Below are 26,151 nucleotides of genomic sequence, written 5' to 3' on the forward strand. Positions count from 1 at the left end.
GGAAATGTATGGCATATGTGCTTTTTTCTCTTTTGTCCTGACATATACTTTAATATTTCAGTTTAAGCAAGAAACTTTACTTCTATGTGAAGATCATGCTGTCCTAAATTTTCCTTTGCTTACTTAGCTCCCATGAGTCCCTGTCTGTCCTTGTGCCTCATCTCTGGCAAGATGCCTAAACAGTAATAGTAACAGCATATTAGTTTTAATCTTTACGATTCAGCCTCTCCCATCAGCAGCCATAATTACAGTCCGCTCATTTAAACAGGCAGGAAAAATGACATTATCCTTTCTGAGACTGTAAAAAAGGAATAAAAATCTTTTAAACAGACATTAGGAGTCTTAAAAAGGGCACAGGGAGTGCAGTAGGCAATTAGCTAATTGAATAGCTTTCTACCAGGTATGCAACTGTTGATTACTGCTAAGGAAGAATCAATGGAGTCATCGGATCTAAGGCGTTCATGGAAATTCTGAGTTTTAGATATGCGTTGATTTTAAAAAAAAATTTATTTTAATTTTAAAAAGTTGAGCTGGGATGATTACCAAAACCATATAATATGAGGTCAAACCTTAGGATTTTCAATTTGTATGCAATCAGGCATGCCCCTGCACTACATGGTTTTGGTAAATCTGAAGACAAAAATCAGCAGAAAATCTGATAGTGTGTATGGGGCTTTAGAAGTTTAATTTCCATAGCACTGTTAGAACTGTAAAAGGGGTAACCCGTGTTATAGGAACAGGGGTCACAGAGGCTGAAAATTAGCATCCAAAGGTCCTCTTTTGCCATAGTAAAATATCCCTTAATTTCTTAAAGTGGTTGTAAAGTCAGAAGGTTTTTTTTATCTTAAAGTGTTACTAAACCCAGTAATATGAAAACAGTTCATCAACTGAGCATGTGCAGGTTGGCTACTCTGCCTGTGTTAGCTGGCCTTCCTCAGATAGACAGTGCAGGAGGGGGAGGATTCAGGATAAAACTGCCTTTTTACACAATGCAGAGAATTAACCCCTCAAGTTAGTATAACAAGCATGCTATGCTTCATATACAGACTGATTTTACTGTTGTGGGTTTAGTAACACTTTAATGCATTCTATGCATTAAGATAAAAAACCTTCTGTGTGCAGCAGCCCCCCTAATACGTACATGAGCCCCATCTCTATCCAGCGATGTTCACTTTTGCCTCGGCCATCCGGGACTCTCCTCCTGATTGGCTGAAACACAGCAGCGGTGCCATTGGCTCCACCTGCTGTCAAAGTCAGTTAGCCAATCAGGAGAGAGAGGGGTGGAGCAAAACCAGGGTTCCGTGTCTGAATGGACACACTGACCTGCGACTCGGCTCGGGTGCCCCCATAGCAAGCTGCTTGCTGTGGCGGCACTCAACAAGAGAAAGGGGCCAGGAACACAGAAGAGGGACCCAAAAAGAGGAGGATCTGGGCTGCTCTGTGCAAATCCACTACACAGAGGAGGTGTAACATGTTTGTTATTTAGAGGAAAAAAAAGACTTTACAATCACTTTAAGGACCAGGCCTAGTTCTGACATTTGTTGTTTACAAGTTAAAATTTTTATTTTGTGCTAGAAAATTACAAACATACATACATATATATATATATACACATACATACACACACACACACACACACACTTACATATATATATATATATATATATATATATATATATATATATATATATATATATATATATATATATATATATATATATATATATATATATATATATATATATATATATATTTAGCAGAGACCCTGAAGAATAAAATAGACATCGTTGTAATATTTTATGTCACACCGTATTTTTTGGAAAAAATTAACTTTTTTTGAATTAAAAAAAAAAAAAAAATGGTAAAGTTAGCCTAATTTTTTTGTATAATGTGAAAGATGATATTACGGTGAGTAAATAGATACCCAACATGTCATGCTTTAAAATTGCGCGTGCTCGTGGCAATAAACTTCGGTACTTAAAAATCTCCATAGGTGACGCTTTAAATTTTTTTACAGGTTATCGTTTACAGAGGAGGTCCCACGCGTGGTTTGAATACCGTTTACATATGTGGGCATGACTTACGTATGCGTTCGCTTCTGCGCGCGAAGGACAATTACAGCCAATTTTTTATTTCATTTATTTTACTTTTTATTTTTACGCTGTCCCTTTAAAAAAAAAAATCCTAACATTTAAACATCCCTTGTAATAGAAATAAGCATGCCAGGGCCTCTTTATTGCAAGATCTGGGGTCAAAAAGACCTCAGATCTCACATTTACACTGTTTACACTTTTGACAAAAAAAAAAGTCGTTTTGCCTTTAACCGCTTCAGCACCGTAAGATTCATGACCAGAGCACTTTTTGCGATTCGGCACTGTGTCGCTTTAACTGACAATTGCGCGGCCATGCGACGTTACAACAAAACAAAATTGACGTCCTTTTTTCCCACAAATAGAGCTTTCTTTTGGTGGTATTTTATCACCTCTGCAGGTTTTTTTTGCGCTATAAACAAAAAAAGAGACAATTTTGAAAAAAAAGCAATATTTTTTACTTTTTGCTATAATAAATATCCCCAAAAAAAAAATAAAAAAAAAAAATTTTCCTCCTCAGTTTAGGCCAATATGTTTTCTTCTACATATTCTTGGTAAAAAATAAAATCGCAATAAGCATATATTGATTGGTTTGTGCAAAAGTTACAGAATCGTCTACAAAATAGGGGTTAGATTTATGACATCTTTATTATTAATTTTTTTTTTTAGTAGTAATGGCGGCGATCTGCGATTTTTATCGTGACTGCGACATTATGGTGGACACGTTGGACACTTTTGACACTATTTTGGGACCATTGTCATTTATACAGCGATCAGTGCTATAAAAAAGCACTGATTACTGTGTAAATGACAATAGCAGGGAAGGGGTTAACCAATTGGGGGCGATCAAGGGGTTAAGTGTGTCCTAGGGAGTGATTCTAACTGTGGGGGGATGGACGATCACTGCTCCAGATGACAGGGAGCAGTAGATCCCTGTCATGTCACTGGGCAAAATGGGGAAATGCCTTGTTTACATAGGCATCTCCCTGTTCTGCCTCTCCGTGACACGATCGTGGAACACCAGCAGACATCGAGTCCACGGGACCTGCAGCACGATCACGCTGTACGCGGTGGGCGCCCACTAGCCCCGCCAATTAAAGTGGACGTACAGGTACGCCCATTTGCCCACCGCTGCCATTGTGCCGATCAGGGGCGTTGCTAGGGGGTGGCTATTGGGGCTATAGCCCCGAATCTGGGGCCCATAGCCCCGAGTCTCTTGCTGCAGGGTCCCTGCCTAACCAGCAGGTCATGGCCGTGGCTGCTGCGGAGGGCGGGCTGGCTGCATGAGACAGACAGAGGAGAGGAGAGAAGTGAGTGGGTGGACAAGCAGAAATGACATCTCTCTCCACCCGCTCCACATCAGCACTCTTCACAGCCGGGATTCTTCAATGTGGGAGCAAGGTGCAGCAGGGAGCAGAGAGATGACATCATCTCTCACTGCCCGCCACACATCAGAGCTCTTCCGCCCTCACAGCGTGGTGGAGTAGAGGTCATGTGCTTCCTGTCATCGGTGGAGCTCCACTTTGCAGCCAGACCCCCTTGCTTCAATGTCGGGGGTGTGACGGGGAGCAGCGAGATGACATCATCTCTCACTGCCCGCCCCGCATCACCGCTCTCCTGCCCTCACTAAATGGACCAGTGCTGCCAGCCTGCTACTAATGCAGAGTCAATGCACCTTTGGTGGCACTGGCTGGCATGGCAAGTGACAATCCACATCAGTTGGCAAGTGACAATCCACATCAGTTGGCAAGTGACAACCTACATCTGGTAGTGGGCGATGTGGCAAGTGACAATCTGCAAATGGTGGCAGGAGATGTGGCAAGTGACAATCTGCAAAGGGTGGCAGGAGATGTGGCAAGTGACAATCTGCAAAGGGTGGCAGGAGATGTGGCAAGTGACAATCTGCAAAGGGTGGCAGGAGATGTGGCAAGTGACAATCTGTAAATGGTGGCTTGTGTCGTGGCAAGTGACAATCCACATCTGCTGCCAGGTGAAAGTGGCAAGCGACAATCCCAATCTGGGGATAGGTGATGGTGGCAAGTGACACGCTGCATCTGGTGGCAGGAGATAGGGCAAGTGACTCGCCCAGGGCTCCCACTGATTCTGCATTATGGTGAGTTGAACCACTTCATTATATATTAGAATGTAACAATAGAAACAACGCACTTCAATCACCCTGACACCATATCAACCATGGTGCCATGATGATTGAAGCGCCAACATCAGCCATTGCCAGTAAATATGGTTTACCACCGGCGTGCCCCCCCCCGTGGGCCTGCAAAAAGGTTGGTGACTGCTGCTATGGGCTCTAGCCCCAGATCTTTTGCAAACCTAGCAACGCCCCTGGTGCCGATGTATATCGTCGTGCAGCAGTCGGCAAGTGGTTAAGAGATGAAAAAAATCATCCATTTAAGGCCGGAATGCAGAAGGGACGTCGGACATCGCTCTGTTCCTCCAAGGTCATAGAGCCGAATGGGGGCTATCTTACCCTCACTTGGCTTCCTGCCCAGACACACAGAGGAGTAGATCAGCTCCGAGTTTAGCAAAAGGTCCGGTAAGTTCGGAGACGACTGGGAAGCGGCAGAAGGGGCATCTCTCCCTTCGCCTCTAAAAGTGATGCCGTGGTGAATCCGGTGCCAGGACCACTTTTATCAGAAAGAGGATTGCTTGATGTATTAAAAAATACAGGGGTTATGGCTGCTAGCTGCTGCCATAACCGTGGTATATAACGTCAAACTAATGATGTATATATAAAGTGGACTGTTCGGAAGTCACTTTGTCTGGTCTTGGTCTTGCAGATTGGTGCAAACTGCTCCAATGTGTCCCAACAGGTAACAAAAACTGTACAAAGCACTTCTAGGTTGAGAATGGAGAATACAGCTGAGAGAGGGGGGCAGGTGCACACAGGACTTATACATTCACCAAACAGCACATGTATACCTCACTCATTCACATGTGCAGGAGTGCCAGGATGACCGCCTTCTGCGCGTGTGCAGGAGTAAGGTCACCCCCCCCCCCCCCCACCATGCAATGTTGCTGAAGATGCTGGTGCTGGACAGGTAAGTATGGAGACTTTATTTCTGCTTTAGGTAGCTAAAGCAACAGTTTTTTCCTTTTGGGATAAAGGTTTTACATAAATAAAAGCTGATCATTGTAAGCACCCCCATCAGTGAGAAATGTTTTTTCTCAACCCCCTCTCTCAACCTTTTTTTTTTCAGTCAAGGCACCCTTTAAAATTGCACAATCTGGAGGCACCCCATTCTAAAATGTAAAAAACAAAACTAATAGTTTTACATCATGCAGCAACATCCACACATGTAGGACACCCAACATTAGAAGAGATTTATTCTTTCAAAACAAACACACCTTTGCACACTGGTCTGGTACTGACGAGTATTTCAGTATTTCTCCTCTTTCTTAGTTTCTCTCCCTCACTCAGCTAACGTAACCCCAGTGCTGATGGAGAGGGGCAAACAAGGATGCTGCATAGATGCCTGACGTCCTCCCTATCAACCGATGACGTCATTGGTATTTAGGACACTGGCTGCTGGAAGGTCGTAATAGTGAACAATGAACACCTTTTAACTAAAAGGCAGGCTTCATCCATCCACTGGCTTGTATAAGGTTTTTGGCCAATATTAGGCATTTTTCCAAGGCACTCCTGAAGAAACCTGGAGGCACCCTGGTTAAAAAAAAAAAAAGACTACTCTAATGGTCACATCTGCAGGACAGTTTGTTCTTTTGAAAAACAGACTTACTGGCTGGATCATCAGGTAAAAATAAAAGAAAGACTAAAAAAGAAAACGAAAGCAGCCAACGCATCTAAGAATTAATAACCTGCAATAAAATTGTTGTTTTGGGGGTTTAAAACCACTTTAAAGCTGGCCATACACATATAGATTTATTTTGTTCATCCACACTAACATGATGATGGACGAATGCTCCCTGATGTGCCATTGCATTAAACAGTGCCTGCATGCGATTGAATGCGGCCGCTGTTTAGCCACTGTTTTTCTAACAGACTCCTCGTACAAAAGTCAACGAAACAACTGACTTTTGTAGAATGCATTGGTCCCGGCAGGGCCGATGTATGCTGGCTCAAATGACATTTGAGCCGTGTATCACCAGCTTTAAGGTGGTGGGGAGAAATACATAGTGATACATGGTGAAGGGAGGCTCAGACACATCAGCTGCATTAGGATCTTGGAAAAAATGCAACCCTTTAATGAACAATCTCACACAAACTCAACCAGGGTTCAAGTGCTGCAATAAAGCCCATTTACCAATGAGCCACCATTAATAATAGGCTTTATTATTAGCTACATATTACTTTTATTCTGTTATATTTTAAATAAAGGTACCAAATACAGATCATTTTTGTTTTGCATGCAAGATGGACATTTCGCACATTTAAAGGAAAAAAAAGAGACAATATCTTGCTTCTGTGAGCCCAATGCAGTGTGTAGACGGGGATTTGGGCTGTATGCTGTAAGGGGCTTCAGGAAGGGATGGTCCCCTGAAAGGTTTTGCCATTCACCACAGGGGATGTATTTTCTCTAAGAGGTATTCTAGCAGTCACTTGATGCCACATGTCACCCTTTTTGCTAGTCCAGCGCCGGCATTACACCATACAGCCTGATGGCTATTGCCAAATCCTGGGGAGTGTCCACACACCATACTGCCAATACCTCTGGCAACAGAAACTACCCAAGTGACCCTGGGGTTTACATACCCCAGTTCTTAATACCGTGTATTGCCCCCTCTAACATCAATGACAGCTTGAAGTCTTTTGTGGTATTTGTGGATGAGGCTCTTTATCTTCTCAGGTTGTAAATCTGCCCATTCCTCTTGGCAAAAATCCTCCAGTTCCTGTAAATTCTTGGGCTATCTTGCATGAACTGCATGTAAGATAGTTCATTTGAAGTGTGCCAGGGCCACATAAGGGGGTAGCACTTGCCCTCGTGTACAGGGCCCAGGTCCCATAAGTTCAACGGGGGGCACAGAGTAGCAGGAATGAGCACAATTACTGGAATTAAAGCCTCCCTGTGTTTACAATACTTCAGTTTGTGAATGAACAGGGAGCCTCTGTACAGGGTGCTTCCTGATCATTCACTCAGATTGAGGAATCTGTGTCCTCTATCTCTTCTCTGTCTCACAAATAAGACGCTGGGTGTCGTCAGGGCTGGGCTCAGCCCTTCCTTCTCAAAGTTGGCTGCTCAGCTGTCGGCTAATTGCCAGCTCCTATCTCTTCACAGTGACTCACCTGATGATGATATCCTGCTTGTCAGTCCTGCCTACTTAAGCCGTCCAGTTGCCCTTCGCCTTGGTCACATCTCTAGAGACGCTCTCATGTTCCTGTTAAAACTTGCTTGGCTGACATTCCTTCTGGATCCAGATCCTACTTGCTGTTCTACTACGCTCATCTCTGGCTCCCTGATATTTTGGCTTGTCTGACTATCTGTTCCGGTTCCTGAACTCTGGCTATGTTTTCACTACGTTTACTCCGTTTACCTTTTTTTTTTCTGTTTAGATCCTTGATATTTCACCAAAGGTCACCAATGCAAAAAGCAGAAAAACGCCTGTAATCTGTCCAAAAAGAAGCTCATGTACTTTTTTGAGCTTCAGGCTACAAAACGCTCAGTTGTGAACAGGGGGCCATTTAAATGAATGGGATTTTGCTTGTTGGGCGTTTTTCGGGCATTTTTTCTGGCGTTTTACAAGTGTTTTATGAGCTGAAAACGCTCAGGTGTGAATGTAGCCTGACTGTTCCTGTCAGCTAGGCTGTACGGGGCACCAACTATGAAGTGTGCTACGGCATACAGAAAGTACAAATGTGCTAAAAGGGCCAGACTGGTAAGTAGAGATGTATTCACTCTGAACTGTTTGAAATACAGGAAAACAATTACTAGATGCTGCTTATCGGTCTGCTAGTGATGGACTGGTGGCAAGCTGTGCTGTGAGACAAACTGCCAGTCAGGTCATGCTCTGATGTTGAAGAGCAGCCTTGGAAAAATAATGGTTTTAGCTCATAATAAAAGCAGAGTTAAGCGCTTCCTAGTAAAAGCTGCAGGGTTAACACAGCTAGGGAACTGAAACATATGGGACACAATCCCTTTAATAAAAACGTAAGGCATTTTTTGAATAAGGTCAGGGCTCTCCAACAGACAGGAAGACAGAGCACTGTTTAACAGACATCAAACACAATGTTTCGGTACATTCAATTTATAAACTGTAGCAAAGCGGTTTGAGTGCTTTTAGGGTGAAGATTGACTTTCCTAGAACTTCCCATACATTTTTAGAAAATGTTAAAAAAATGCATATTAAAAAGGAACAGTGATTTTCATTTTGCATAAAATGAATTTAGACTGCAGGTTCGTGGTTTAGTGCTCTCTTTGCCTATGTTAGGAATTTCCTTTCAGGCCTATTTAATATAACACAAAGCTATGTGCAACTGCAGTAATCCACAGCAAACATGGGATTACAGTGGCCTCTGAACCTCAATACATCTGGTAAAAAAGAATTAAGAGGGTTTCTGCTTCTATCAGTAAAGCGAAAAACTACTCTATCAACTCTGGTGCAGGCAGAGGGTCTTTCTAGCAGTTACCCTGGGTAAACAGTTGTTTTTACAGCTTAAAAAAGCAAAAATTTGTATACACATCAGATTTCACATTGCACTGGGGTGGCCATGGAGGGATGGTCTTATTTCTTATTCGACGCTGCAATCACCAATGATTACAAGTGAAAATACTGCTTACGACCATAGGGTGGAGATACAGAGACATTTAAAATGGTATTTACGAAATAATTTTATAATGAATCATGAGAGACTATGAAGCTCTAAATCGTTAACCTCTCCTTAAAATGCTAGCTGTCTGACTGGTATGCTGATCCAATGGCATAAGCACTGATCCGAAACAACTATGCAGATCAGGAGTTCTGACTTCCTGATCAGCATGCCTGTTCCATCTCAGCGATTTAGAAAGAACTGTAGCCTAGCAACTAGCATTTCATGAGAAGGTCAGCGATAGAAGTCTCCATATTTTTTTCTCAGGACAGTTTCCTTAAAGGGCGAACATGAGGCCACACCAAGTATCCCATATCTATGGTGGCAAGAGTCTTTTTCTAGGAGATAATTAATGGTTGGCGACAGTTATGGAAATTAGGAACATGTAGGATCTAACCAAACCTACGTATCATAGGGATGAGAAACTAAAGCAAACATGGTTCTTTTGGATAGACTTCATTTTTATGGGAATATTAGGAATATTAGTCCCTGATCCTGGATACAGGAAATAAGGATTCTCATGGAGTCGTGGTGGTATAGTGCCTGTTTTTTTATTTCACCAGCAAACTTTACCACTTCTGGACACTACTCTCGCCCTCCCTCTTGTCCTTCTGCTACCTCCACTTACTCCCCCTGGAGACACGTCTAAATATGAAATGGACTGGAATGTATGTCTAATTGTTGGTTTCATACACTGACAATCACAACAAGGGTCACTACTTACAGCTGTCAGTCATGTATGACAACATTTCATACAGAAGCACTCACTGCCACATCCGGATAGTATAGAAACCACAAGTAAAAAAAGGTTGGACTTTATTGGCATAGCAAGGAGCACAAAAGGTTTATAAAAGAATATACTTTATTACATATAGTATTAAAGCATTTCCAAGATAGCTTGATAAAAAAAAACAACATAGTATTTACTATGCATGTAGGCAATTAGTTATTCAATGTATGAAAAGTACAATATCATGCACCGCAAGGATAAGTTACCAAATCTTGAATGTATATATACATATATTCATCATGGGTCAATGCGTTTCTCATTCAAGCTTCATTAGGACTCATGAAGAAGGTTATAATAACTATATAGAAAACAAAGCATAAAACAAAGTTATATAAGGCATATGCGTAAACATATTATGGCTTGGATCAGACGCATGTAAAGCCCCACCTCAATGACTGTGCACAGCCAACGCCTAAAAAACCTCCCTGGACAGGCACCAGGACATCAAGAGGGACCAATCATATAGGGCAGCATGAGGTAACAGTCCTTAATAAAAGGACAAACAAACATGGGGACATAGTGTGTGAGCGTAAATATCCTTGGATACAAGCATAAAGCCATCTCAACTTACATGGTTACCATGTAATGAAATGTCCAAACAGTATTGCACTGCGCTTGGAATTGATTCCACATGTCATCAAACAAAATGGGGGAGGACAGGAGGCTGAACCCCAGGTAAAGGTATAATAACAAGCAAGCTAGAATACAAAACAAAAAATAGTGGTATTTACTATATACTGCATTCCTACTGCCAATTATTGGGAGCATACATCCAGGTACTCAATTATTAAGAGAGGGACATTTGCTTGTTTGGCTTGCTTGGGCCATTTTGCTTGTATTCAAGGATATTTATGCTCACACAGTATATCCTCATGTTTGTTTGTTCTTCTATTAAGGGCTGTTACCTCACACTGCCGTATGTGATTGGTCCCTCTTGATGTTTCAGGGCCCATCCAGAAAGGTTTTTATAGGTGTTGGCTGTGCAGGGGCAAAAAGGCACAGCTCTTACATGTGTCTGATCCAAGCCATGTTTTTTGTGCATATGCATGATATAACTATGTTTTACTCTTTATTTTCTATATAGTTATCACCTTCTTCATGGGTACTGATGAAGCTGGAATGAGAAACACGTTGCCCCATGAGGCATATACATATATGTTCAAGATTTGGCAACTTAGCCCTGTAGTACATGATACTGTACTTTTCATAGATAAACAATTGCCTATACAAGCAGCAAATACTATGTTTTTTTGTTTTTATCAACCATCTTGGAAATGCTTTTAATACTATATATTTTAATACAATTTATATTTTTGTAAACCTTTTTATGCTCCTTGCTATGCCAGTAAAGTCAGACCTTTTTTTCGTTGTGGTTCCTCTGAAAACATTTTGTTTATATCGGAGTCATATATTTTTGTATGGTGCCTTGACTGCGAGCTCATTGCCCTCGTTCTGTTTGTGACATAATATCTTGTATAAATAAGGAATTTACAAAAAAAAAAAACATGCAGAACAGGATCTATATACCAAATATTCTGAACTATTTGTAATATACTAAAAACAGATACTTCTACATGGTATTGGCATGTGCTCTTTAAATCCGTGATCTTGTGGTACAACTATAATACCACATACATTCACAGAAAATCAAGAAGCCACCTACTCACGAAACTCACCTGGAGTACTTTCAACAGTGGTGCAAGGCTTTGTATTCCTTTACTTGTGAACAGCCATCAAAGACCCACCAGCAACACATTGATCCACAGAATTAATTTACCAAAGACATTTTATTGACGTGCAATATCTAGCCGTTTTCCTAATTGTAGCTACAGTCATAAACCCTATGTGGTCCTAAATGCATTATAACTAATTAATGAAATAAGGCAATCTCAATAAAGTGATAAATGGGATTATTTTGGTGCTGGTGTTTCTCTGAACACATCAGAAGTGCCTGGAGAAACCAGCCCTACCCGCCAACCTATTATAACTTTGATTGGGACTTCCCTCAGCTTTCCAAGAAAAAAACCCAGCTGGCCAATTTGGTTAAGTCAATGAATGGGCTCCCAGAATGCAACACATATTAATGGGAGGAGAAAATGCACATCAACACACATGTGTTATAGAAGTGAACTGATGTGAACCTAGCCTAAATGCTTCATATAAAAGCATCTTGCAATATTTAGCCATAGTCTGGAGTGAAGGGGGAATAATTTAAAAGTCCAATAGGTCCCACCAAGCAAAGACTTCTATAGGGCTGTGTCCAAATGCCAGAGATCTTATAGAAGTCTATGGGAAGTTACTGCACAGGCAAGGCCAACACAGATGATTTTTGAGTCAGGATAATAATAAAATGCCAGATAAAGGAAGGTATCTGGGGAGGGGAAAAAAGGATAAATATCGTTTTACTGACAAAAAGATGAATGGGTGTCATAATTCACTAGTATTGATAACTTTGCAAGTACAGAACGTATTGATGATTTAACTTTCAGTATAAAAGCTATTAATATGAATGAATGCGGTGTTTTTCTGTTTGGATGTTTCCATCTTGCCATATTCGTAATTTATTAATATGAATGCTCAAAGCAATTTCATTACCTGTGCATTTTAATATTAATATCTGAAATGTTTTAGTGCACATTTAACAGGATTGTCTTACCTTGCTTTATCTGATGATCTTCAAAATTTGCCCCAATTTCTGTTTCGGACCCAACATCCTTAATAAAATTGGAAGGGAACATTCCAGTCTTTCCATTGAGAACTCCCTCCCACCAGCCTTCCTCCACCTGCACACAAGAAACATAAAAAGTAAATGGGTAAGAGGAATACGTATATGATTCAATACTACTCCGGTTAAAGTGCATTTCTGATTTTCATTAGTTGACACTTTGATTAGATGCTGCCACAGCACTCAATTCAAATATTTTCAGGGCTATCACACAGTGCAGGCTGCAAATTTCAAGAGTCTTAGACTGACATATGAGCAGGTAATAGGTGCACTTTAATAAGCACAGTCAGCTTAAAAAGTGCATATGAAATAGGAATTTTTGAATATTGCATGCTAAAATAAAAGCACACCTATTTGCCCTTAATAGAGGCATTTGCTTATACAGGTGAAATAGGTTAAAAGCAAAGAGTGAGGCCATGTATCAGAGATGTAAGCATGTAAAGGGTAAAGCATAGGAACAAGCTAATTAGTGCAATGTATGGTGACCAGCATATGAGAGCTGTCATTTACAGTGCCTTGAAAAAGTATTTATACCTTTTGACATTTTCCACATTTTGTCATGTTACAACCAAAAACGTAAATGTATTTTATTGGGATTTTAGGTGATAAACCAACACAAAGTGGCTCATAATTGTGAAGTGGAAGGAAAATGATAAATGGTTTTAATTTTTTTTTTTTTTTACAAATAACTATCTGAAAAGTGTGGCATGCATTTGTATTCAGCCCCCTTTACTCTGATACCCCTAACTAAAATCTAGTGGAACCAATTGCCTTCAGAAGTCACCTAATTAGTAAATAGAGTCCACCTGTGTGTATTTTAATCTCAGTATAAATACAGTTGTTCTGTGAAGCCCTCAGAGGTTTATTAGAGAACCTTGGTGAATAAACAGCATCATGAAGGCCAAGGAACACACCAGACAGGTCAGGGATAAAGTTGTGGAGACGTTTAAAGCAGGGTTATGTTATAAAAAAATATCCCAAGCTTTAAACATCTCACGGAGCACTGTTCAATCCATCATCTGAAAATGGAAAGTGTATGGCACAACTGCAGCCCTACCAAGATATGGCTGTCTGCCTAAATTAAAAGTCCAGGCAAGGAGAACACTAATCAGAGAAGCAGCCAAGAGGCCCATGGTAACTCTGGAGGAGCTACAGTGATCCACAGCTCAGGTGGGGGAATCTGTCCACAGGACAACTATTAGTTGTGCACTCCACAAATCTGGCTTTTATGGAAAAGTGGCAAGAAGAAAGCCATTGTTGAAAGAAAACCATAAGAAGTCCCTTTTGCAGTTTTTGAGAAGCGGGGGTAGGTAACAGCAAACATGTGGAAGAAGGTGCTCTGGTCAGATGAGACCAAAATGTAACTTTTTGGCCTAAAAGCAAAACGCTATGTGTGGCGGAAAACTAAAACTGCACATTACCATGAACGCATCATGTTGTGGGGATGCTTTTCTTCAGCAGGGACAGGGAAGCTGGTCAGAGTTGATGGGAAGATTAATGGAGCCAAATACAGGCAATCTTAGAAGAAAACCTGTTAGAGTCCGCAAAAGACTTGAGACTGGGGTGGAGGTTCACCTTCCAGCAGGACAACGACTATAAACATACAGCCAGAGCTACAATGGAATGGTTTAGATTCAAAGCATATTCATGTGTTACAATGGCCCAGTCAAAGTCCAGACCTAAATCCAATTGAGAATCTGTGGCCAGACTTAAAAATTGCTGTTTACAGATGCTCTCCATCCAATCTGACAGAGCTTAAGCTATTTTGCAAAGAAGAATGGGCAAAAATGTAGAGACATACCCAAAAAGACTTGAAGCTGTAATTGCAGCGAAAGGTGGTTCTACAAAGTATTGACTTAGGGGGGCTGAATACAAATGCACACCACACTTTTTACATATTTGTAAAACATTTTGGAAACCATTTATCATTTCCTTTCCACTTCACAATTATGTGCCACTTTGTATTGGTCTATCACATAAAATCCCAATAAAATACATTTATGTACTTAGTTGTAACATGATGTGGAAAATTTCAAGGGGTATGCATACTTTTTCAAGGCACTGTATATAGTTTTCTCTTTTTATAAAATAAAGTTTGGTGCGCAATGAATTCCCTTCTTGTGCTTTTTTACTTGTGCACATGAGTGGTGGAGACAGTTGGAGAGGAGTCTGCATGGTAAAAGATCAGAGGAATGGAGGCAGTCTGTGGCACTTCTATTTTTATTATACATTTATTAAAGTTTTTTATCAAAATGAACACAAACATTCACACTTTATTGAGCAAAACATATATTTATCAACAATTAATGTCATGATAAACCTACCTTAATACTTAGAACCCCAAGTATAAAAGTTCTTGGGTAACCCTGCATAAAACCAGCCCCAAACCAAGAACATAAGGAAAAAAATGGGGGGGGGGGGGGTGTTAAATTCTCTCTCCTTTCCCTGCCACCACATCTCCTCACATCCTACCTTCTTTCATTCAAGGACACATATCACGCTATGTCTCTTAGTCCACTTTACTATTTTACAATACAGCCCACCTCTACCAATAACCTCAACTTCGAGGATGCACATTAAGATTCCATGGAGAGCACCCTGCAGAAAATTTCCCAGAATCATTGTTTAACATTGCGGTCAGTTTCTCCATTCTCCACAAGTATGACTGCTGAGTAGCATAGGCTTGTTTATGACCAATTAGTAAACCAATACCTTGCCCCCCAAAAAGACACGGAGGTTGATTACGTTGGAAATAGTGCAAGGCCACAGCTTTATTGAACTTTTCAAATGTAACAACTTTCCAAATGTATCAAACAACAATGCCAGTCACAGTTATACTGTGAGCACCCATATAACAAAGTCAGACAGTCTTAGAGGCATGCCCCTCTTCAGTTCAGACAGGCATTAGACTGACCCCCAGAATTTAGCTTAAGGGCATAGACCATAAAGCAACATCAATTGCTGGCAAGGTCAAAACCACCAATAAAGCTGTGACAAAACATCACATTGGGCAACTTTTGTGACAGCCAAATCTCCTCAGAGCAGTTGGACGTGCCCCAGCGTAGCCTGTTTTTATAGTTCAGGCTTCACTCAGTCACCTCAGTACTTTATAGCCAATCCTAAGGAAGCTACTTAACTTTCCTTTTCGGTTCACACACACAGTGATGCCATGCTTCCAGCAGTCAAGGCTAACTTTCCATAAAAGGAGGTTCAAGGGGCCTTCATTTGCTCTACCCATTCCACCATTTTAGTTCCTCTTGCAATCAAAGTGCATGCCTGGTAATCACATTATCACATTGTGACTGCTGTTAACTTGTCTCCACACTGCTAGTCAACAGGATATGACCAGCTTTTCTCACTGACAAAGCATTGTCCACATGGTCTGTGATAAAGAGCATGGCTTACATTTCTACTACCATATGAGCTGGTTCTATCCCACCTATTTGTATTTTTTATGTGTTGTACTGAACTGCATCCGGTTACTAATGTTATGATGTTTGAAGACATCTAGTAGTGGTTTAGGGCCATTATACCTTGTTTATTAATGTGATTTGATATCTACATCTGTCCTTCCGTTCTGTTTAGTGATAGTTCATTCATTCCTAGCTAGACCTTCTATGTTTCTTCAGTGTTTAGTCAGTGTCAGTTCTTCTCAAAGACAGGGCTCAGGAAAGTCATTGTCTTCTTATATTTCAAAAGACTGGAAAAATATTTTCTGTACTGGAATTACGGTATATGAAATAAAATTGTGTTGGATTTAATGTCTGTGTCTTATTGTATAGTAAAACTGCCTGTGGATGGTGTCAAGTTAGCAGGTGACCCTACTGTCTGAAAAACTAGATCTATGGAGGTATGTCAATGCATAAAATGGCCTTTGAAACACAACAAAACCTTTCCGTTTCGCTCTGTTTATTTTTAATTTTTAAGGACTACATACTCCATGGTATCTTGATGCCTGTACTGGCTCCACCTTCTAAAACACTTCCTCCTAGCATCACCGTAGTTCAGAAGGCAGGCTCTGTGGAATTTGTGACACTGCAGTGCCTACTCACAGGGCATACTGAATATGTGCCACAAAATCCATAAAAGCAAATGTGTGTGGATCATCACAAAGTAAGTTTACACATTTCTAGGTTGGTCAGATTAGGAAATAATTAGAATAGAAATAATTAAAAAAAAAAAATGTAGAAATTAATATAAACGATTTTAGATTTTGACAATAGATACACTTTACTTGATTCCTAAAATCTTGACAGTAAAACTTATTGTTAGTCTTTTGAGCTGATGCCAAAATGAAATCATTTCTCAGAAAACAACATTAAAAGCAACTGTATGTTGTCAACTTTAACCAACTGGAAGCATGAAGGTAGACTATTGTATTCTGGATAGTGGTTGATTGCTAGAGGTTACTGTACACTAATGCACTATATATTATGTAGCACCCTCTAGTGCAGGGGTCTCAAACTGGCGGCCCTCCAGCTGTTGCAAAACTACAAGTCCCATGAAGCATTGCAAGGCTGACAGTTACAAGCATCACTCCCACAGGCAGAGGCATGATGGGACTTGTAGTTTCGCAACAGCTGGAGGGCCGCCAGTTTGAGATCCCTGCTCTAGTGTGTGCTACTAGTAGTGAGAGTAGGAAAAAACATAGCTGGCTCTGGGTTAAACCTGAGTCATTAAATCTGGGTTAGGGTTACCAGAGGCCAGGGTTGGATGACTCATCCTGGCAGCCCTCTGGTGCCACCCCATTTCTGGAATATTGGAGAATGTTCTGGAACTAGTGGGTGGAGCTGAAGAGGAGCTTTATGGGCCCTATATTTATGGGCCTTTAGCCAATCCCCAAGAGTAGGCCTGGCAGTGAACTAAGACCGACCATAAATGGTCATGGGCCATGCCAGCAGAGGAGTTGGTGGAAGATGGAGAAGCAGTGCTGAGGAGAGGCAGTCAGTGGCTTCTAAAGGGGGGGGGTTACCTCAGGTTGGAGCCTGGGAGGCTGGCCTGGAAAGATCCCACCACAGGAGGCAGTTGGAGGCATTCAAGCCGTAGAGGCAGCAGAGAGCAAGCAGAGACAGTGAGTAGATCAGCACGGTGTAGGGACAAAGCAAGTGGTGAGACTGTCAGCTGTAATCAGTGCTGTGTTTTGGCCTAGGCAAACAAGGCCCAGGCCTAGGGCGGCACTTTGTGGGGGGCGGCAAATGCCGCCCCCCCCCCACAAAAACGGCACCCGCTCTCCTCCCGCACAGCAGGGCACATCAAGAGAGTACAGCTTGGGAGTGCAGTGGCCTCGCGGCTGCAGATGGGGCCAGGAAGCAGTTAAATCAGGAGCTGTCAAGCCGCCCCTGTAAAGCTGTGATTCTCTCTCTCTGATGTGGCCAATCATGGGGAGGGAAACAGCAGGGAGGAAGCTGGGCGGCGGCACAGCAAAATCAATTAGAGCCGCTCTCTCTCTTTCTTCTCTCTTCTCCGTTCAGCTGACAGAAAGGGGAGGGGGGGCGAGCAGGGGAGTTCTCTGGTAAATGGAGCAGCTGTGACAGGGAGAGGAGAGATGTCTGTATCTCCCCCGCTCGCCCCCCTCCTCTTTCTGTCAGCCGAAGAGAGAAGAGAGAGAGAGCGGCTCTAATTGGTTTCGCCATGCCGCTGCCCAGCTTCCTGACCGCTGTTTCTCACCCCATAATTGGCTACAGCAGAGGGCCAATCAGAAGACTCTGGGGGGCATCATGGGAAGAGTAATCCCTGAAGAATGGCATCCCTGTGTGTCCACAGACATCATGCTACAGCCCCCAGCATGCATGCACTCTGCTGGGGGGGGGTTACAGGAGGAGAAAAAGAGAGTACTGTGCTGGGGGAAGCCAGATAGGGAGCCACGCTGTACCCGCACCACCAGAGAGCCACGCTGTACCCGCACCACCAGAGAGCCATGCTGTACCCGCACCACCAGAGAGCCACGCTGTACCCGCACCACCAGAGAGCCACGCTGTACCCGCACCACCAGAGAGCCACGCTGTACCCGCACCACCAGAGAGCCATGCTGTACCTGCACCCCCAGAGAGCCATGCTGTACCCGCATCACCAGAGAGCCATGCTGTACCCGCACCACCAGAGAGCCACGCTGTACCCGCACCACCAGAGCCACGCTGTACCTGCACCACCAGAAAGCCATGCTGTACCCACACCACCAGAGCCACGCTGTACCCGCACCACCAGAAAGCCATGCTGTACCCGCACCACCAGAGCCACACTGTACCCGCACCACCAGAGCCACACTGTACCCACACCACCAGAAAGCCACGCTGTACCCGCACCACCAGAAAGCCACGCTGTACCCGCACCACCAGAGCCACGCTGTACCCGCACCACCAGAGAGCCACGCTGTACCCGCACCACCAGAGAGGGAGCCACGCACCACCAGAGAGAGAGCCATGCTGTTCCCGCACCACCAGAGAGACGTTGTTCCCGCAACACCAGAACCACGCTGTACCCGCACCACCAGAGAGCCACGCTGTACCCGCACCACCAGAGAGCCATGCTGTACCCGCACCACCAGAGAGCCATGCTGTACCCGCACCACCAGAGAGCCATGCTGTACCCGCACCACCAGAGAGCCACGCTGTACCCGCACCACCAGAGAGCCACGCTGTACCCGCACCACCAGAGAGCCACGCTGTACCCGCACCACCAGAGAGCCACGCTGTACCCGCACCACCAGAGAGCCACGCTGTACCCGCACCACCAAAGAGCCACGCTGTACCCGCACCACCAGAGGGGGAGAAAGATGAAGCCACTGCCAGGGTAGAGATGCTACACTACTGACTAGAGTTGGCCTGGGCAACCCAGAGTGAGTGAACGTCCAGCCGGAGGGATCACTGTTGCAGTTTCACCGGGTCTGGTAAGAGAGCCTGTTGGCCATTATACATTACTGTTCCCAGGAACTGAGCCATTAGGAAGTACCTAACCTGATATCCTCTAGGCCAACCCTAGTGACGCCACTGTCCCAGAGCCCACAACAAGTTACGGCACTGAGTTTCGGTAACTGGCCAGACAGGGATGCGCCAGCGTGGGCACCCAGGACATCTGCCGCCTGGAGTCCCACAAGCGGCGATGGGCTTTCCGTAGAAGCCCACACCTCTCTCCCCACTGTCAGCCACACACACTCAGTACACAGCCAGGAGGAGGAGGAGCCACAGAGGAGGGACACGACTTCAGTGCAAGAGCCTCCCAAAGCACCCAGCACATATCCCCTTACCCCCAAATGAAAAGATGCTGTATCGCTCACTGTCCTCCTCCCGCGGCCCCCCTTTGTCCTCTTCCCGTGGCTTCCCTCTGTCCTCCCATGAAGATGACAGGGCGGATCTTAAAAAGGAAGGGGTGTGGCCTTGACAGGAAGGGGTGGGTCATAGTTAAATTAGGGGGGTGCGCGAGCTTAGTCAGGCCTAGGGCAGCACAAAACCTAAATACACCACTGGCTGTAATGGTGCTCTTTTGAAGACCACGGTGTGCCAAGTCTTCATTCACCTTGCCCTGGGGAATCTCCATGTGTGTGTGCAAGTCAGGAGGACTGGGGGAAGCATATACCAGGTGGGCTGGTATTTTCTGCAGTGGTAGAACTGGGCTCAGGGTCTACAGGGAAGCAGAAGGAGATGCTGTTCCCTCCACATGTGCTACGTTATTCAAAAAAGAGATGGGAAGTTCCTAGCCTATAATGGGCTGTTGCTGAACAAAGAGACTGTTAATTACCCTGGAGTGATCAGCAGGTGCTGTACCATAGAGGAACCAAGTGTGTGCAGGAGGAAGGAAGAAGAGGATACTTTGTAAAAAGCGAGGAAGTTCTCCCTTGTTCTGGATGTTTTTCAGGTTGGGTATCCTCATAGGTGTGCGCAGCGTACTGCATTAGGGTGTGCACCCCAAATCTCAAACACATGAACGCCACCTGCTGTCACAGAAAGGAGGCTCTGGTGGTGGGAGACAGTTGATTGGGAGATTATGTTACGCCCTAAATACGGGTGTAATGTGTTCCTACTGTTGAACCTAGGCATTAATATAATGGGGGCATTTACACTGACACCTCCAACCACCCACCTGGTGCTGTCCCTGGATAATGCTAATGCACATGGGGTGATTAGGATGTGCCCAGGCACAACTGACACACCCTGTGTGCACGCCTATGGGTATCCTATAATTCCCTACCCCATCCAAGTTAACATCTCCTAATAAAAACAACAAAAACAAGCCAAGGACTGATTTTCTGTTTAAAAGAATGAAGGAAACGCTATGAGACTGTGCAGACCTTTTAAATCTAAAAGTCAAAATAGTAAAACTTACCATTTTATTTATATTTTCTATCCTATAACAGCTTTAAAAAGCTCTGACACATAGGCACATAATGTCAAATGCATATGTGTGGGCTAATAAGCTATCATTACTTTTACATCAAAACTGATAACAGAAACATGAGTGACTCATCTGTAGGTGGAGCGGCACATGTTATACATATGGACACAGCTGTGCACATATTTAGGTCATATTTCCACGCAGAAGAATGATTTCAGGTTATTTCTGCAGATAGATTACACTTGTAAATATAAATAGGTATACCTTTTGTACAGCTTAATCATCAGAAATAAAGTTATGCACTACAAAGATTTTTAGTATATTGACTTTTTTTTTTAAAACACTTGCCGACCCCCGCATGTACATTTATGTTGGCAGAATGGCACGGCTGGGCAAATGGGCGTACAGGTACGTCCCTTTGAATTTGCCGCAGTGTGGTCACGTGCTGCCGCGAGCTCCGTGATTAGGATCAAGGGTCCCGCAAACTCGATGTCAGGGGGGATACCCGCGATTGTCTCACGGAGCTGAAGAACGCGGAGATGCTAATGTAAACAAGCTTCTCCCCATTCTGCCTAGTGACACTGTCACTGATCATAGCTCCCTGTGACCGGAAGCTATGATCAGTGATGTTTCACACGTAGCCACGCCCCCCAACAGTTAGAATCACTCCCTAGGACACACTTAACCCCTTCCAAGCCAGCTAGTGGTTAACCCCTTCACTGCCAGTGTCATTTTTACAGTAATCAGTGCAATTTTATAGCACTGATCACTGTAAAAATGACAATGGTCCCAAAAATGTGTCAAAATTGTCCGATGTGTCCGCCATAATGTCGCAGTCACAATAAAAATCGCAGATCGCTGCCATTACTAGTAAAAAAAAATTATTAATAAAAATGTCATAAAACTAACCCCTATTTTGTAGACGCTATAACTTTTGCGCAAACCAATCAATAAATGCTTAGTGCAATTTTTTTTTACCAAAAATATGTAGAAGAATACATATCGGCCTAAACTGAGGAAAAAAAATGTTTTTTTATATTTTTTGGGGGATATTTATTATAGCAAAAAGTTAAAAATAATGCGTTTTTTTCAAAATTTTCGCTCTATTTTTGTTTATAGCGCAAAAAATAAAAACCGCAGAGGTGATCAAATACCACCAAAAGAAAGCTCTATTTGTGGAGAAAAAAGGACGTCAATTTTGTTTGGGAGCCACGTCGCATGACCGCACAATTGTCAGTTAAAGCGACGCAGTGCCGAATCGCAAAATGTGCTCTGGTCTTTGGCCAACCAAATGGTCTGAGGCTTAAGTGGTTAAGCAAATCTGTTATCTAGAAGTGAAACCCCATAGTAAAGGATTTCCCATTAGGCTATAGGAGGGTTTAGTTCATCAGTTGGTCTTTATAGCCCAATGGAATCAAGGGAGTGGAGGAGTTTCGCCCCAAAAAACAGCAAAAAACAGCAGCCCCATCTCCAACAATTGTATATATACACTACCGTTCAAAAGTTTGGGGTCACCCAAACAATTTTGTGTTTTCCATGAAAAGTCACACTTATTCACCACCATACGTTGTGAAATGAATAGAAAATAGAGTCAAGACATTGACAAGGTTAGAAATAATGATTTGTATTTGAAATAACATTGTTTTTACATCAAACTTTGCTTTCATCAAAGAATCCTCCTTTTGCAGCAATTACAGCATTGCACACCTTTGGCATCCGTCCACAACACTTTTTTTCCAGTCTTCCTCTGTCCAATGTCTGTGTTCTTTTGCCCATCTTAATCTTTTTCTTTTATTGGCCAGTCTCAGATATGGCTTTTTCTTTGCCACTCTGCCCTGAAGCCCAAAATCCCGCAGCTGCCTCTTCACTGTAGATGTTGACACTGGTGTTTTGCGGGTACTATTTAATGAAGATGCCAGTTGGGGACCTGTGAGGCGTCTGTTTCTCAAACTAGAGACTCTAATGTGCTTATCTTCTTGCTTAGTTGTGCAACGCGGCCTCCCACTTCTTTTTCTACTCTGGTTAGAGCCTGTTTGTGCTGTCCTCTGAAGGGAGTAGTACACACCGTTGTAGGAAATCTTCAATTTCTTTGCAATTTCTCGCATGGAATAGCCTTCATTTCTAAGAACAAGAATAGACTGTCGAGTTTCAGATGAAAGTTCTCTTTTTCTGGCCATTTTGAGCGTTTATTTGACCCCACAAATGTGATGCTCCAGAAACTCAATCTGCTCACAGGAAGGTCAGTTTTGTAGCTTCTGGAAGGAGCTAGACTGTTTTTAGATGTGTGAACATGATTGCACAAGGGTTTGCTAATCATCAATTAGCCTTCTGAGCCAATGAGCAAACACATTGTACCATTAGAACACTGGAGTGATAGTTGCTGGAAATGGGCCTCTATACACCTATGTAGATATTGCACCAAAAACTAGACATTTGCAGTTAGAATAGTCATTTACCACATTAGCAATGTATAGAGTATATTTGTTTAAAGTTAGGACTAGTTTAAAGTTAGCTTCATTTAAAAGTACAGTGCTTTTCCTTCAAAAATAAGGACATTTCAATGTGACCCCAAACTTTTGAACGGTAGTGTATATATAGAGAGAGATTGATCTATCTATCTATCTATCTATCTAGATACATCAATCATACATACGCAGTATCTCATAAAAGTGAGTAAACCCCTAATTTTTGTAAATATTTTATTATATCTTATTATATCTAAGTAGTGAGTGTACAGCTTGTATAACAGTGTAAATTTGCTGTCCCCTCAAAATAACAAACAGCCATTAGGCTGCATTCACACCTGAGCGTTTTCAGCTCATAAAACGCTCGAAAAAACGCCTGAAAAATGCCCAACAAGCAAAATCCCATTCATTTCAAGGGCATCTGTTCACATCTGAGCGTTTTGTCATCTGAAAACAACTGAAAAACGCCTTAAGCTCAAAAGAACAACATTAGCTTCTTTGGGGCAGATTACAGGCGTTTTTACGCTTTTTACATTGATGACCTGTACAAAATTGCAGCAAAAAAATGCGGTAAAAAACACGCAAATGTGAAATGCTCAGATGTGAATGCAGCCTTAAAGTGTAAGTAAATCCTCCTATCGTTTTCAGCCAAGGAAGCTGCCATCTTTGCCTCTGTTTAATCTACAACTGCCATGATGCTGCACATGTGATCAGTTATGACACCAGCCATTGGATGGCTTGACAGTTTGGTTGAGAGCACAACCAATGGGAGTGTTACATTTCCAGCACGTGCCGGAAATGAAACAGTTTAATGGATGGGTTTACTTCCGCTTTAATGTCTAAACGGGCTGGCAACAAAAGTGTGTACTCCCCTAAGTGAAAAGGTCCAAATTTCCTCCCCAGTGTCATGTGGTTCGTTAGTGTTACAAGGTCTCAGGTGTGAATGGGGATCAGGTGTGTTAAATTTGGTGTTATCGCTCTGACTCTCTCATACTGATCACTAGAAGTTCAACTTGGCACCTCATGGCAAAGAACTCTCTGAGGATCTGAAAAAAGAATTGTTGCTCTACATAAATTTGGCCTAGGCTATAAGATTGCCAAGACTCTTAAACTGAGCTGCAGCAAGATGACCAAGACCATACAGCAGTTTAACAGGACAGGTTCCACTCAGAACAGGCCTCGCCATGTTTGACCAAAGAAGTTGAGTGCACATGCTCAGCATCCTATCCAGAGGTTGTCTTTGGGAAATAGATGTATGAGTGCTGCCAGCATTGCTGCAGAGGTTGTCAGTGCTCAGAACATACACCGCACACTGCATCAAATTGGTCTGCATGGCTGTCATCTCAGAAGGAAGCCTCTTCTAAAGATGATGCACAAGAAAGCCTGCAAACAGTTTGCTTAAGACAAGCAGACTAAGAACATGGATTACTGGAACTGCGTCCTGTGGTCTAATGAGACCAAGATAAACTTATTTGGTTCAGATGGTGTCAAGCGTGTGTGGCGGCAACCAGGTGAGGAGTACAAAGACAAGTGTGTCTTGCCTACAGTCAAGCATGGTGGTGGGAGTGTCATGGTCTGGGGCTGCATGAGTGCTGCTGGCAATGGGGAGCTACAGTTCATCAAGGGAACCATGAATGCCAATATGTACTGTGACATAATGAAGCAGAGCATGATCCCCTCCCTACGGAGACTGGGCCGCAGAGCAGTATTCCAACAAAACGACCCCAAACACACCTCCAAGATGACCAATGCCTTGCTAAAGAAGCTAAGGGTAAAGGTGATGGACTGGCCAAGCATGTCTCCAGACCTAAACCCTATGGAGCATCTGTGGGGCATGCTCAAAATGGAAGGTGGAGGAGAGCAAGGTCTCTAACATCCACAGCTCCTTGATGTCGTCATGGAGTGAAGAGGACTCCAGTGGCAACCTGTGAACTCCATGCCCAAGAGGGTTGAGGCAGTGCTGGAAAATAATGGTGGTCACACAAAATATTGACACTTTGGGCACAATTTGGACATTTTCACTTTACTTTAGTTACCAGCAGTTTAGACATTAATGGCTGTGTGTTGAGTTATTATGAGGGGACAGCAAATTTACATTGTTATATAAGCTGTACACTCACTACTTTACATTGTAGCAAAGTGTCATTTATTCAGTGTTGTCACATGAAAAGATATAGTAAAAATTTTACAAAAATGTGAGGGGTGTGCTCACTTTTGTGAGATACTGTGTGTGTATATATATATATATATATATATATATATATATATATATATATATATATATATATATATATATATATATTTATATTTTATTTTTCCATATAATATAGGAATATATTAAATATATTATTTAGTATAGTGCGAATTTGAGAATGCGCAAATAAATGGTCGCAAAATGGCCAGACCCGAAGGGTAAACCCGATCGGTTTCAAAACTTTTATTGCATGCATACATGTCCCCTAGGTCAGTACCTGGGTCTCAATACACTTTTTATGACAATAACTTGCATATAAGCCTTTAAAATGAGGATTTTTCATGTTCGTGTCCCATAGACTTTAATAGCGTTCGCATATTTGCTAGAATCCCCCCCTCCCTGCAATAGGCAAATGGCTAATAGCCAATGACACATCAGCATGGGCATGGATGCTTCCATAATATTAATGCCTCAAATGCAAAACATTATTGTATAGAATTAAAAGAATCAAACACTAGTAAATGCATTTTCTAAGCATGATTGTGTTCAGCTCAGTAGCCTAGTGGTCTGCACTCCTTGAAAGACTCAGGCCGTGGGTTCAAATCCCACACATGGTATCACCTACTGAAAGCTTGCATTGTACTCAGCAGCAAATGCTAAAAATAGGTGAATGCCTAATAGCCAATGCCACATAGTTGATTCCATAATATTAACTCTTCAAATACATGCAAGTATTCAATAATATAATGGTGTGGAATTCCAAAAATCACACACT

General features: G+C 42.7%; 1 protein-coding gene across 3 annotated transcripts in view; it reads right to left on the minus strand.

Annotated features, from left to right (window-relative positions):
- SH3KBP1 (SH3 domain containing kinase binding protein 1) overlaps positions 1 to 26,151 on the minus strand; it is a 529,030-nt gene that overhangs the window by 235,846 nt on the left and 267,033 nt on the right. For all 3 annotated transcript variants that reach the window (XM_073616470.1, XM_073616471.1, XM_073616469.1), the window contains exon 5: positions 12,321 to 12,447. In XM_073616470.1, coding sequence (XP_073472571.1) covers positions 12,321 to 12,447 — 127 coding nt within the window. The remainder of the gene's footprint in view (positions 1 to 12,320; positions 12,448 to 26,151) is intronic.

Source organism: Aquarana catesbeiana, linkage group LG02 (genome assembly GCF_042186555.1).
Source record: "Aquarana catesbeiana isolate 2022-GZ linkage group LG02, ASM4218655v1, whole genome shotgun sequence".
Classification (NCBI taxonomy): domain Eukaryota; kingdom Metazoa; phylum Chordata; class Amphibia; order Anura; family Ranidae; genus Aquarana; species Aquarana catesbeiana.